Genomic DNA, 14,613 nt, shown 5'->3' on the forward strand with positions numbered 1-14,613 from the left:
TTGGGGCCTCATTGTATACCTCATATACTGTAAGTTACACAAGTTGTTTGGTGGGTGGTTTTTTGGGTTTTTGGGTTTTTTTCAAAATTCTTTATTCATTTTAAAACTGACAAATAAGTGATTAATATTATAACATTACATTACTAATAAGATATACAACACTTGACCTTCTTATACATATAATCCATTAATGTAAAAATTATAATCCCTTCTATCCACCCACCAGTCCTTTAAAGAATATAACCATAATAAACACAAATCAAATTATTAATTGAAAATATTAACCATCCAATTTCCCCCCTCCCCCCAACAAAATACATGTAACAATCAAAAAGGAAAACAGTGTTCATTCATTACAATAATTTTCTAATGGCCCCCAGATCTTTATGAAGTTATTATAATTACCTTTCTGTACAGCAATTGCTCTTTCCATTTTAAAAATTTGACAAAGTGAATTCCATCAAAATGAATAATTAAGATTAGTATAATTTTTCCAATTATTTCTAATGTGCTGAATTGCAACCCCTGTCATTATTAATAGAAGTTTATTATTATAAGATAAATTTGACTTTTTTTTCCTCATAACCATGCCAAACCGAATAGTATCATAAGACAAAGCAACATGATTTTCAAGTAAACAGCTGACCTGCGTCCAAATTGAATTCTAAAATATTTTAATACAGGGACAGTAAAAAAGTAAATAATCCAATGTCCCTGCTTCCAGATTACAATGCCAGCATCTATTAGACTTAGAGCTATCTAACTTTTGTAAACGAACAGGGGTCCAAAAAGCTCTATGTAACAAAAAGAACCAAGTTTGCCTCATAGATGCTGACATTGTACATCTCATTCTCCAAGACCAAATTCGTGGCCATTGAGATGCAGAAATTTGCTGCTTTATCTAAATGCTCCAAATGTCTCTAAGACCGTTTTTTTGGTTTTTTATTCACATATCCAGATAATAATTTATATCACAATCAGTGTTCCCGCTAAGCTGCGTTGGCCTGCGCTCACGCACAAAATATTACATCGCAGCGCAAAGTTTCTCTTCACAGCGCACACACGCGTCGGTAAGGTAAGGGGACGCATTGGGGGGATTGCACTTCCCCACAATTGCCATGCTTCGGTTCCTCTTCTTCCTTCCTTCCCCCCCCCCCCCCCCGCGGGACCCTGCGGCACCATCAACTCTTACTCCCTCTAATGTCGGCCCTGCAGCTCCAGACTTCCTCGCACCTTCTCCCCTCCCCCTTTGGATCGCTATTATTTTAAATGTTATAGCCGCGGAGCTGTATCCATCAGTGGAGATGTCTAACCTCGGCCTGCCCCGGAACTCTTACTGCAACAGTGACTTCCTGTTCCTGCCTAGACGGGCGGCTGCTGCAGTAAGAGTTCCGGGGCAGGCCGAGGTTAGACATCTCCACTGATGGATACAGCTCCGCGGCTATAACATTTAAAATAATAGCGATCCAAAGGGGGAGGGGAGAAGGTGCGAGGAAGTCTGGAGCTGCAGGGCCGACATTAGAGGGAGTAAGAGTTGATGGTGCCGCAGGATCCCGCGGGGGGGGGGGGGGGGGGGAAGGAAGGAAGAAGAGGAACCGAAGCATGGCAATTGTGGGGAAGTGCAGAGCTGCAGGGAAGAGTGTTGCGGTACCCAGCTGGAGGGAGAAGGAAGATGAGGGAGGGAATTAAAGGAGATGCCAGGGCTTGGAGCGTAGGAGGAAGGTATGCCAGTCTAAGGGAAAAGGAAGGGGGAGATGTGAGAGCATGGAGGGGGAGCGAAAGATGGAAGAAAAGGAAAGGAGAGAGATGCCAGAGAATCAGGGAAGGGGAGATACCAGACTATGAGGAGAGGTGTGGGAGAGGGAAGGCGAGGAGAGAGATGCCAGACCAATGGGGTGAAAGGAGAGATGGAAGGGGGAGGCATACAGTTTCTGGAAGGGGCATAGAAGGAGAGAAGATGCCATATAGGGGAAGAGAGACGGCAGACAGTGGATGGAAGGAAGAGAGTTACAAGAAGATGAGGAAAGGAGAAACCACAGAAGACAAAGGTAGAAAAAAATTTCTATTTATTTATTGCTTTAGGAGACATGTGTCACTGTTTCTGTGAAGCATTGTATGCAGAGTCCAGCTTCTTGCTGGTTCAATTTAACCTTTGTCTATGTATTTTTATTTTATCCCCCCTTTTACAAAACTGTGAAGCGTTTTTAGCACCAGCCTTGGTGGTAGCAGCTCTGATGCTCAGAATTTTATGAGCATCAGAGCTGTTACCTCCGTAGCTAAAATCCACACTACAGTTTTGTAAAAGAGGGAGGGGTTAGTTTGTGATTACATATTCCTTACTAGGCGAAGGTGTTTTCTGTGTTCTGTGTGTTCGAAAGACATGGTTTTCTGTTAGGATTGACGGTGTAGGATTGATCTGTGCTGGTCTGGCTTGTTTAGTTTTACAATGGGTGTATTGATGTACTGCTCACTGCAATATGTAAGATGCTGCCTTTTCCTAGGTACTCATGTGTGACGTGTGGTTTGTTACTAAAAATCATGTTTTTCTTACAGATGGGGGGGGGTGCCAAAAAATGATGGGCCCCGGATGTTACATATGCTAGGTACGCCACTGTATGTAAAGATACCAGAAAGCTGGCGTAGCAAAAACTTCTAAGTTTTGAGTATTTAACCCTCCCACAATCTCACGGGCACTCGTTTCAAGTTTATTGAGATTTTGATTTAAACGCAATATCAAATATTTTCAATGCGTATAACAAAAATAAATTTTGGGAAATAAATAAAACCATTTGAACCAGTGTTCCCGCTAAGCTGCGCTGGCGTGCGCTGGCGCACAAAATATTACATCGCAGCGCACACGTTTCTCGTCACAGCGCACGATCGGAAGAGGCGTACGGCAGATGGCAGGGCGGCGAGAGGAGAATTGGGCGAGTTGGCTCATAACTTGCTGGCGCCCGATATTTTTGGCTCACGGTGAAAAAAGTTTGCTCACAACACCCGCCCGCTTAGAGGGAACACTGATCACAATGCGGCTTGATGTCCCAGGAAATCCGCTTGGAAACAAAGGAACTCCAGACTATATTGATTATTCAGATTTTTCCATTCAGGGAACCCTACCTGAATAGCCTGCTTCAGCTGCAACCATTTAAAACTTTGTGATTTATTAAGACCAAATCTATGTTGCAGCTGTGAAAATTCAAGCAGTTTACCATCTGAAATAACGTCATTCAGAGTTCGAATGCCTGCAATTATCCAATTTTTCCATAAGATTTTAGATCCGCCAATTTGAATCTTGGAGTTTATCCATAAAGATTGATTTGTAGATTTACTTATTGGAATAGGTGTTAAATTACTAATATATCTCAATGTTTTCCATGTATCTGATAAAATTATGTTCTCCTTATATCTTCTAGGCATTCTAATACTAGGCACATGAACCAAATTTAAGGGAAACAAAAGACGCCATTCTAAATATAACCAATCCGGGGCATTCTCAAAGAGTTCTGGGAGGATCCAATACATACCTTGACGTAAAATATAGGCTTGATGATACCTATAGAAGTTAGGAAAATTTACCCCACCCTCCTCAATTGGTTTTTGAAGAGATACTAAAGCAATTCTATGCATTTTACCTCAAGTTTCTCTAATTATGGTCATGTATTAATGTTAAAACAAAAAAAAAACCAAAGAAATTTCATAAGGATATTATTAAGCTTTTTATAAAAGGACGCATGAAAATAAATTGGTATCATACTCATTTGATAACAAACCACAGGAAATATCATCATTTTAATACTTTGAACTCTCCCCCACCAAGAAATATATAAAGGATTCCATTGCTCACATAACTCTGTAACTCTTTTTAATAAAAGTTTTTCATTCTCTTTAATTGTGTCGTCTAAATTATTTTTAATCATAATACCTAAGTACTTTAAGCCATCCTCCTTCCATATAAATGGAAAGGAATCAAATAATCCTTTAGAACAATACACATTTAAAGGAAGAATTTCAGACTTACTCCAATTTATTTTGTAACCTGAAAATTTTCCAAATGCATCAATCAATTTCAATAAACATGGAATGGTAGTTTCTGGATTTCTCAAATAAAGCAGAATATCATCTGCATATGCTGAAACTTTATATTCCCAATCAGAATGAGGAATACCCTGTATCCCCTTTGCTTGTTGAATGACTAATAACAAGGGTTCTAAAACAACATCAAACAACAAAGGAGATAGATTACAGCCTTGTCTAACTCCCTTCTGCATATTAAATCTTTCTGATAAATTATTATTAATATTCAATCTTGCAGAAGGGGAGTTATACAATGTTTTAACCATTTGTATAAATCCAGGACCTATACCAAACCAATCTAATGCTTGATACATAAAATTCCATTCAACTCTATCAAAAGCTTTCTCTGCATCCAAGGATACAGAAAAAGCCGAATCATTCATATTTTTGGTTAAATTTAGCATATGAAACGCTAGTCTAGAATTATTAGATGAATGTCTTTTAGCAACAAATCCTGTTTGGTGCATATCAATAATATAAGGGAGAGCTTTAGCTAAGCGCAAAGCCAATATCTTAGCCAAAAGTTTACCATCTATATTTATTAAAGAGATAGGCCTGTAGTTTGAAACCAAAGTAGGATCTCTATTTGGCTTAGGCAAAACAATAGTTAATGATTCAGCCATAGTACCTGTAATACAACCATTAGTAAGTTGTGACTGATATAAATTTAACAAATGAGGTAAAAGAAGAATTTGGAATGCTTTATAAAATTCTACTGTGAAACCATCACCACCTGGAGCGGATCCAACTCTAAGAGATTTCAACACTGTTTCTAATTCTTTTAGAGATATCGACATTTCTAAACTTCCTTTTATATGAACCGGAACCTTAGGTCCAATAATTAAATTTAAAAATTCTAATCCATCCTTTTCCCTGTCCGCATAAGACTCAGAAGAATACAGATCTTTATAAAAAGTTAGAAACTGATTTAATATTTTCCCAATCTGATTATGTATAACTCCTTTATCATCTTTAATTGCCATAATGTTGTTCCTTCTTTTTTTTTGCTTTAAGATAGTTTGCCAGTAGTCTTCCTGCCTTATTAGAATTTCCATAATACAATATTTGTTTGGAGAACAGATCTTTCCTAATTAATTTTGAAGATAGTTAATTATATTTACCTTTTACTTTTAAAAGATCCTGCAACGTATTGTGTTCCCATTTGTTAATCAATTTAGATTCCAAAATTTTCATTTCTTTATCCAACTCCGAATATTGCTTTTTAAATTGCTTTCTAATATAAGCAGAATGTGAAATAATAGAATCTCTTATGGTAGCCTTAAAGGCATCCCATAAATTTTCCATGGAACTATCCTCTGATAAATTAAAAAGAAAAAATTCACTAATTTGTGATTTGCATTCCTCAATAAATTTTGTATCTGCAAGCATTGTATTATCAAATCTCCACACAGGTCTATTATATTCCTGTTGATCTATTTGAAGTTCAATCCATATACCCGCATGATCAGATATAATGATTGAATCTATGGAAGCTTTAAGCACTTGTTGAACTAATTGAGTAGAAATAAAAATATAATCTATTCTAGAGAAAGATTTATGAACCTGTGAACAAAAAGAAAAGTCTTGTTCATTAAAATGAAGAATACGCCAAATATCTTTTAAATCATATGCGTGAGCCAAATTATCTAACCCTAAAGATTTTATATTTTGACATGGCTTTTTATCTAATAATGGATCCATAACAGCATTAAAATCTCCAGCCATAATTAATTTAGAAGCAGCCAGTGGGAGCAACAACCTTTGCAATGTTTTAAAAAAATTCCTGTTGATTCGAATTAGGGGCATACACATTAAACAAAGTCAAAGTAGTTTTTCCCATACTCATATCTACATGTACCAATCTGCCTTGAGGATCTGCATTTACCAAATGAAAAGTGGCATTACATTTTTTATTAATAAAGTATAGCCACGCCTCCTTTTTTCCCAACGGCAGGAGCATAAAAGCAATGCTTTACCCATCCCCCTTCCAGTTTCTTTGATTCTATCAAATTAAGATGGGTCTCTTTATGTAATAAATATTTAGCTAGGAATAAAATAAAACTTTCAAAGAATCCCAGTAATCAAATCAGATCTCCATCAATTAATATATTATGCTAAATAAATATATCAACTAAACTATAAGCTCCTCTAAGTTTGCCGAAAGGTGCTTAAAAAGATACAAAAAAGGAGGCACAAAATGTCAATAAGGACTCTATGAGTGTGTCTATCAGCTGATCACTCCTAACAAACCAAACCACACAGGTGCCAAATATCAATTGAAGAATAGGGGCGCTCTCAGTGTGAGGTTGTTAGCGACGGGAGAACAAACTCCAGCGCTTCCACTTACAAAGATGGAGGTGAATTACCCCGCCTGCACACCATCATCGGGCGTCCCTAGTGTGCAAAATCAACTGTGCAGAAATACTAACAATAATTAAATCACAACAGTGAACAAGTGAGAGAGTGAATCAAACTGAAAACTCACTCATAGAGTCCTCCCCAGCCTAATCCCCAAGATACAAAATGAAACCACAGCCAACTTAGCTTTTAAAGTTCTGCTCCAGCCTTAAGATCCTGATGAAGGGTTTTCACCCGAAACCGGTTGATCCTATGACTATCTTGGTTTCCCGCAATATTCGTTGACTTCATTTGGCTCGCTTTAAAAGCTAAGTTGGCTGTGGTTTCATTTTGTATCTTGGGGATTAGGCTGGGGAGGACTCTATGAGTGAGTTTTCAGTTTGATTCACTCTCTCACTTGTTCACTGTTGTGATTTAATTATTGTTAGTATTTCTGCACAGTTGATTTTGCACACTAGGGACGCCCGATGATGGTGTGCAGGCGGGGTAATTCACCTCCGTCTTTGTAAGTGGAAGCGTTGGAGTTTGTTCTCCAACGTCGCTAACAACCTCACACTGAGAGCGCCCCTATTCTTCAATTGATATTTGGCACCTGTGTGGTTTGGTTTGTTAGGAGTGATCAGCTGATAGACACACTCATAGAGTCCTTATTGAAATAAATATATCAAACATATCATCAAGATCCCAAACCATCATCATAATAAATATATTTCCCAATCTAAACATTAATCTTTCATACATATTCATCTAATCATGAATGAGTGAAGAATAAAATCACTTAAAGTAAGAACCTTGTTGGAATAAAATAATAAACCAAAATCATAAATAACTAAAGGACAATATCATTCAGCAAAATAAAATAAGACAATAAATAAAACACAAAAAATATGGACTTAAAATAAACTCTTTTGCCAGGACTCATAGAGTCCTTATTGAAATAAATATATCAAACATATCATCAAGATCCCAAACCATCATCATAATAAATATATTTCCCAATCTAAACATTAATCTTTCATACATATTCATCTAATCATGAATGAGTGAAGAATAAAATCACTTAAAGTAAGAACCTTGTTGGAATAAAATAATAAACCAAAATCATAAATAACTAAAGGACAATATCATTCAGCAAAATAAAATAAGACAATAAATAAAACACAAAAAATATGGACTTAAAATAAACTCTTTTGCCATGACCTTAAGAACTCATCACATCAATAAATAATAAAATCAATCTTATGAATACATTCAAAAAACAAAGAAAAACATTTAACTGCAATATACTTCAAAAAAACTGTTGCCAAGGAAACAATTCCTTAAGACTCACTGAAAGCAACATTCTAATTCTAAACATTACTTTCCATGAGCCTTTTATTTTTGAAATATAAACTTAGTTAAATATTTAAAAAGATCTATTCTAATCCATAATACAAATAAATCAGCACAAGATAATTTATGAGTTCATAGATTCTTCTTGCTGTTGTAAAAATCCATTCAGATCCTCCGGTTCCTTGAAGTTAGACGTTTTATTCTTATAAGTCACTCTCATAATTGCCGGATAAATCAGCCCATACTTTGCCCCGATGTTTCTCAACTGCGGTCTTAGTTCAAGAAATCTCTTCCTCTTAGCTGCAGTGTCAGATGCACAATCCGGCACAATATGTAAACGAGAATCTTGAAACTTGAGATTTCTATTTTCTTTAGCCAGACTAATTATTTCCAAAACTTGCTGGTGTCTTAAAAGCTTAAATATTACTGGACGCGGCCCATTTTGCTTGTCAGACCTGCTTGAAAGTATCCTATGGGCTCTTTCTATTTCTAAAGGATATTTTGTTTTGATTGGGAGGATTTTAGGTAGGAGGTTCTCTAAAAAGGAAGTCATATTGCTTTTCTCTGCCCCTTCCGGAAGCCCAAGCAATCTCAAGTTACTCCTCCTCTCCTAATTACAGCAATCTTCCAGCAATGTAGTAAGTACCTCAATTTTTTTATTAAAAGGCTTCATTCGAAATAAATCCGTTTCAACTGTCATCATTCTATCATTGAGATTCACTATTTTGTTTTCCACAAGTTCTATTTTCCTGTTCAATGTAGCCATCTCTTCTTTTACCTCCTTAATATCTTTTGAGTTTTCGGAAACAATATTTCTAATTGCCCGCAGCTCACGGAGAATTTCTGCACTATCCATATTATCTTTAGCCGTTTGGTTCTTCGAGGGGGTCGGAGGCTCTGGCTTTGCTCTTTTTGCACCCATAGATGCCGTAAGCACCGAATCGGCTTTACTCAGCTTACCAGACGCCATAGGACCACAAAATTTTCCTGTATTCCACAGAAAAAAATCAAATTTGTAACCTATTAAATCTTTCAATAATATCTATCAGGACGGAGCTCACTGTTCACCCGACCGAGTGCATGCGCTTCCAAGCCATGCCCCCAAAATCTGGCCATACTCCAGCTGCCATAAAAATGACCTTAGCACATGGGAAAACCCCACATAAGGGCATGTTAAGGCCATTTTTTACTGTGACATAGTAAAAAATACTGCTTAGTTAACTGGCTAATCTCCATTCCATAATGATGTCATAGGTGATTGTAGATCCTTTTTCACAATAGTAACACTCTCAGCAATTCCACTTTTAGAATTGTTTTTTTTAAATTGATTCAGAAGTTCTGTGATTCAAATTGCTCATTGATAGAAATTACATAAAGCAGCTTTTCCAAAAGTGGGTTGCAATTTCAAATCAGGTCACAAAGTCCTCAAATTGGGGGGAGACCTCACCGGCCACCAGATTGGGTGGGCCTGAGCCAACAATGAGTGAGCCTATACCCACCCAGGCCCTCCTGTAGATACACCACTGAAAAAAGCTAGAACTACATGCTTTTGTCCCTGCTAAAATGCAGGAATGCAGCTATGCCCCTCAGCATCACCATCACTGCATAAAGTTTGGGAACATCTAACATAAACCATATATGTTAGAATGAGTATAGAGCAAACATAAATGCAAACAATGTTTCTGCCCATTCACAGGGCACAGGGTGACAGATAGCAGTGCTAGTCTCCTATAAGTTTCCTTAAGTTTTGATCAGCATGTCTTTATATAGAATTATTCTCTTTGACTAATATCCCTTTAGATCATCCTAAAATGACAATTTGAGCTGATACTTTCCTGTGTAATGTTCCGTTGTTGGAACTGATGTTAATTTGTTTTGTGTCATGTTCTGGTTTCAGCCAGATGTCTACCCAGGCAATTGTTGGGCCTTCCCGGGGTCTCAAGGTGAGACTGTCATTCAATTAGTTGCTACAATCAAACCAAAGGCCGTTACGATACAGCACATTCCAAAAGCAATTTCACCAACAGGCCACATCAGAAGTGCTCCCCGTGAATTTGCTATCTATGTAAGTAATGAGGAGAAGGATGAAATCAATGTGTTACTATTTCTTTTTTGCACAACTTCTTACTCTGTATGTTTTGATACAAATTTTGTTTTGTATGATTCACTTTTGCCACCTGTGAATATCCATACAACTGTCTTGCATGTATTAAAAGGAAATGTCATGTATATTTTATTGGTTCTTTACCCTTAGGGACTGAAAGACCAGTATGATTTTGAAGGAACCCTTCTGGGACGCTTCACCTATGATGCATATGGAGACCCCATACAGACATTTCATCTGAAGGTACCATTACAGCAACAGGGGAGAACAGTAATTTAATCCACAGATATAATTTTTTCAGCCACAAGCAGTATAAAGTGGGTCAGAGTATTATAATAACTAACAGCTGTAGCAGAAAAAGAATTAACATTTCAGGGAAAATGTGACTTGTACATATGGAAGAAAAGAAGGTAGTCTCAATATTTATTTCAACTTTGGCTCAACTGCTGAGGATAGAATTCTATCACAGCACCATTTGGGAATAGTTCTCTTGGCTGTAACAAACTGGACCTCCTGGCTACATAAGCAATGCAAAGGATGGTCATTGAGGGGGGATTTCTTAACATATTTATGAAGTCAATAATTGAATAGTTTTTATTGATACTAAGTTTCAGAATGAAAACTGCCATAGATATACAGTAGACTCTCAGTTATCCAGCACTCCTGGAGATTGAGCAGAGGTGGATATACCGTCTCAATACGGTTACCCCCTTTGGTTTACATCTGGAACTGGAGTGGCTAACACTTATATGAGGTTTCGTCTGGTTATGTTCATCTCCTTCCAATGTGAAAGGGAGGGAGTGCCCCAAGAATTCTGTGAGACCCCGTTCGGGGGTTTTTGGTAATAGTTAAAAGTTTCCCCCTGTGCTGGATGGTCGACCCGCCTTCATGCTGTCGTTGGCATGGTTTCGGCTGACCCTGTTTGGAGGTGGTCCCGACAGCCCGGCGGAAAGGTATTTAAACAGCAGTTGTAACACGCCGAGGCCATTTTAAAATCTGTGGAGTGGTCGCGTCGTGGGAAACCAATTCTAATTGAGGTAATATTTCTATTTATTTCGAGGTGAATGGTTTTAGTGATCTGAAAGAATTTAGAGTTTAATATGGGTTTTTAATGTTCTAGGGATCACAACCAATGTTCCCTCTAAGGATTGATGAGGTTTGCAAAAAAAAATATGCATGAGCGACAAGTTACATACTCCACAAATTTATGAGCAGGCGCGCAGGCGCACTCCTATCTGCGTGTTCTGTGAGGTGTAGGTCTGTAGCCGCAGGATTGCGCATGCGCGAGTCCCCAGCCTTACTGGTATGTTCATGCTGTTCTTCGGTCTGCCCTGCTCCTTGCCTTGTCTTAGTGTATTTTTAAGTTGAAAGACGTGGCAGCATAAGACTCAGAAGTCTTATGCATTGGAAGTCCGATGCAGTCGGGGATCTTGAGAGGAGCCGCCGCTGCATCTTTCAACTTAAAATACACTAAGGCGAGCAAGGCAGACCAAAGCTTCAAAAAACATTTCAGGCGGCGGTACGGAGCGGCGGATGGAAAAAACAAGGCTCTGAGGAGGATGCGCAGGCACGGCATTGCCCAAGGAGAACAACAAGCGCCGGACTCGCGCCGCTTCTGTCCCCTTTCGCGGTGCTGCGCCGGTGCTTGGCCTGAGCCACCGCCGCTTCCTATCACCTCCGCCCGCGCTTGATTCCAGTCGTGCCCACTGCATATTTTAGTGAGCGACACGAGAAAAATTATGAGTGACGCCAATAAAAATAGTGAGCGATCGCTCATGCGCTCAGCTTAGAGGGAACATTGATCACAACCCTGATGAAACCCGTGTAGGGTGAAACATATTGGTGACAATATCCCTTAGAATGGACTACCTAAGCTAAGCTAAGTATTAGCTTCATATTTATAAAAAGTTTTACCTTTGCACTTTTTGAAAAATTAATACATTCACGAATTTGGAAAACATAGTTAAAGTGACCCGGTGAGGATTTAATATATAAATCCAACCACTATGAAACACAATTGAGTGGCTGGTGGCATTTCTGAGGGTCAGCTATACTTAACACAATCAGTTGGGAAAATTACGAGGGGGTCTCATTATTGACCAACCTTTTCAGTTTCTGTCAATCAAAATGGGGACACAGGGTCACTCTCCCCGCTCTAGCCAGCCTTTATTCATCTTCTAATGTGGAGTCTCAGCGCCATCTCCAGGACAGACAGCGACTCATGCAGGCCACTGAAGAAGACCAGGTGGTGGTCCCGGATATGGCGCTGAGACTCCACATAAGAAGATGAATAAAGGCTGGCTAGAGCTGGAGAGTGACCCTGTGTCCCCTGAAGAAGGTGCTATTTAGCAGCGCCGAAACAGGGATCCTTGTTGGGACTCTTTTAACGTTTCTGCAATTCAATAAAGACCCATTTTGGTTGATTAAGACATCCACATTGTCTTTTTCCTGTTTGTGCATCTTTATCCTAAGACAAGGGGTTCTTCTTTTGTGCCTGCCAGGTTAGTAATTATACATACACCTTAGAAAATATGTGCATATTAATAACATGAGTTAATATATGCAGGCACTTTCCATGGAATAATTGATGTAACATACTCTGCATATCAATGTATCGAGCAAACATTATCCATTATAATAATGTTTTTTCATTTCTTTCAGGGAGAAGGCTCATTTGGTTATATTCAATTAAAAGTCCTGAGCAATTGGGGTAACAAGGAATATACATCACTGTACCGTGTCCGTGTCCACAAGGAGATGCCCAACTCTATAATCACCTAAGGCCAACAAATGAAACAATGAATGTGTTATTCTGAGCAGCATTTTATACTGGCGAGCCTTTCGCCTGTGTTCCTAGAATCTTTGTAGAATAGTTTTCATCTGTATGGTTCTTGAGTATCTATGTTCTAAGTATCCCAGACCCCTGAGGAAGAAGTGTTATTCGAAACACAGACCATGTTGGGTCCAGTATGCTTTACAGCAAGAACCAGTCTTTGGATACAATTTTCATTATTATTTTTATTGTTGTTATTACCAATGTTTTTAATGTTTTTTATTGAATAAATTCTTACACCTTATACATTCTTTGCAGTTTTGTTTTTGCAATCAAACAGTAAGACCATAAAGAGAATAAGACCATAATACAAGAGATAATGGCTTGTACTTTGGAACTTTTTGTAAAAGGGGGGATGCAAAATATAAAAGTATATAAAATAAATAAAAAATATTTAAAAATAATACTATAAAAAATAAAAAAAATTAAAAACATAATTTTTAAATTTTACATGAGGTTGATTACAGAAAATTAAAATTATAAAATTATTTAATTAGGATAGGAGTGAGAAGATTTTCAGGATCAATGATAGAAATGTCTTGGTTGAGGTTTATTCTTGAAAATCAAGCAGGTTTCTGAGATCCTTGTCCTCTCACATAAACACGTATTTATACAATGATAAGAGAGATTGAATATATCAGTTGTATATTGTTCCATATTGATTCCTTATCCCATCATTTTTTGTTAATCAGTAGTAGAAAGCTTCATAGCCAGCCTACCCAATGCAGAAATTGCATCCAACGCTGATGGCGACGACAATGCCAGCATCAATGGCTCTCTGGAAGCCATGGCTGATCCAAACACTTCTCTTGTTGAAGATGTTGAGCCTTGAGGGAGTGTTTCTGAAAAGTAGAACAACGAATACAGGTGTCCATCTGGTGGTCTGGTCCCAGACACAATGCACCAGTTGTGGAGGTCAGTGACTAAGATTAGCCATTGGCACCAGGAACACTTTTTAAAACCACTCGGCTTCAGCAAGGATGGGAACATTTGTGCTGCAAGGGCAAATATTCAATTTTTGACTGAGCACAAAGGCCCAAAGGGCCGACTAAGGAGAAAAGGAAATTAAAAATAAATTGTTTAGGTTTTTTTTTTTTTATTCTACTGAAAGTAGAAATAAAAGAAAAGTATGCCTACGGCAAAAGAAAATACAACAAAAATTAGGGCAGGCAATGCGTTAAAACAGAGTCTAACACGATAAGAGATCCAAAATGGCCACAGACTGATTGGGCTTTTAGGCACGACTGGGAGTTCTCTACAGAACTTTGCTAGCAGCCAATTTACCTTTCCCAGCAATGCCGAAACAGAGAGGGAAGAGTTCTGCTGGGGCGTCGCAGAGCTCTTCTGTGACCGGACTCGGCAACATAGAAGACCTCCTACGTCGGATGCAAGCCACCTCCTTGTCATATTTCGATATAGCCTCCTTACTGTCTCAGACATGTATGTATTTTCTAGATGTTTGACCTTCTCCTGTCATAACAGGCCTGAAGATGACTAACTGGAAGGTCTCCACACTGTCCAGAGATATTCTTGAGAGGTTTGTTCATAGCTTTCTATTGTGTTAAAAAAAAATGTTTTGAAAAATGGAAGGCTGCAGGAAATACATAAGTGTTAGTGCTGGTTGCACTCAGGTGCTTGTTCGGTTCCACCTTGTTTTTTATGTTCCTATTGACATCAGTTTCTTTTAATTGTAGTTAAGAGCAGAGCAGACTCTTTTTCTACTTGGGTTGTCTAAACATTTATTTTTCTATTTGCTTTGGTCCCAGTGTCTCTGTCTGCTTTCCTCTATACATTTTCATTTCTTTACAGGTCTGCCTTTACCATATCTCCTCTCTTGTCTTCTTCAATCCCACCCAACATTTGTCTGGTGTTGATCCTTTTTTAAAATTTTATCATTTCTTTCATTCTTTAC

The 14,613-nt window shown here is 38.2% G+C and overlaps 1 protein-coding gene across 6 annotated transcripts in view; it reads left to right on the forward strand.

Annotated features, from left to right (window-relative positions):
• The window catches only part of LOC117348587 (SUN domain-containing protein 3-like), a 97,287-nt gene extending 84,395 nt beyond the window's left edge, over positions 1-12,892 (forward strand). For all 6 annotated transcript variants that reach the window (XM_033920881.1, XM_033920886.1, XM_033920885.1 and 3 more), the window contains 3 exons: positions 9,662-9,829; positions 10,019-10,111; positions 12,530-12,892. In XM_033920881.1, the coding sequence (XP_033776772.1) occupies positions 9,662-9,829; positions 10,019-10,111; positions 12,530-12,649 (381 nt within the window). In that variant the 3' untranslated portion in view covers positions 12,650-12,892. The remainder of the gene's footprint in view (positions 1-9,661; positions 9,830-10,018; positions 10,112-12,529) is intronic.
• The last annotated feature ends 1,721 nt before the right edge of the window (positions 12,893-14,613 follow it).

The sequence above is a fragment of the Geotrypetes seraphini genome, chromosome 14 (genome assembly GCF_902459505.1).
Source record: "Geotrypetes seraphini chromosome 14, aGeoSer1.1, whole genome shotgun sequence".
Classification (NCBI taxonomy): domain Eukaryota; kingdom Metazoa; phylum Chordata; class Amphibia; order Gymnophiona; family Dermophiidae; genus Geotrypetes; species Geotrypetes seraphini.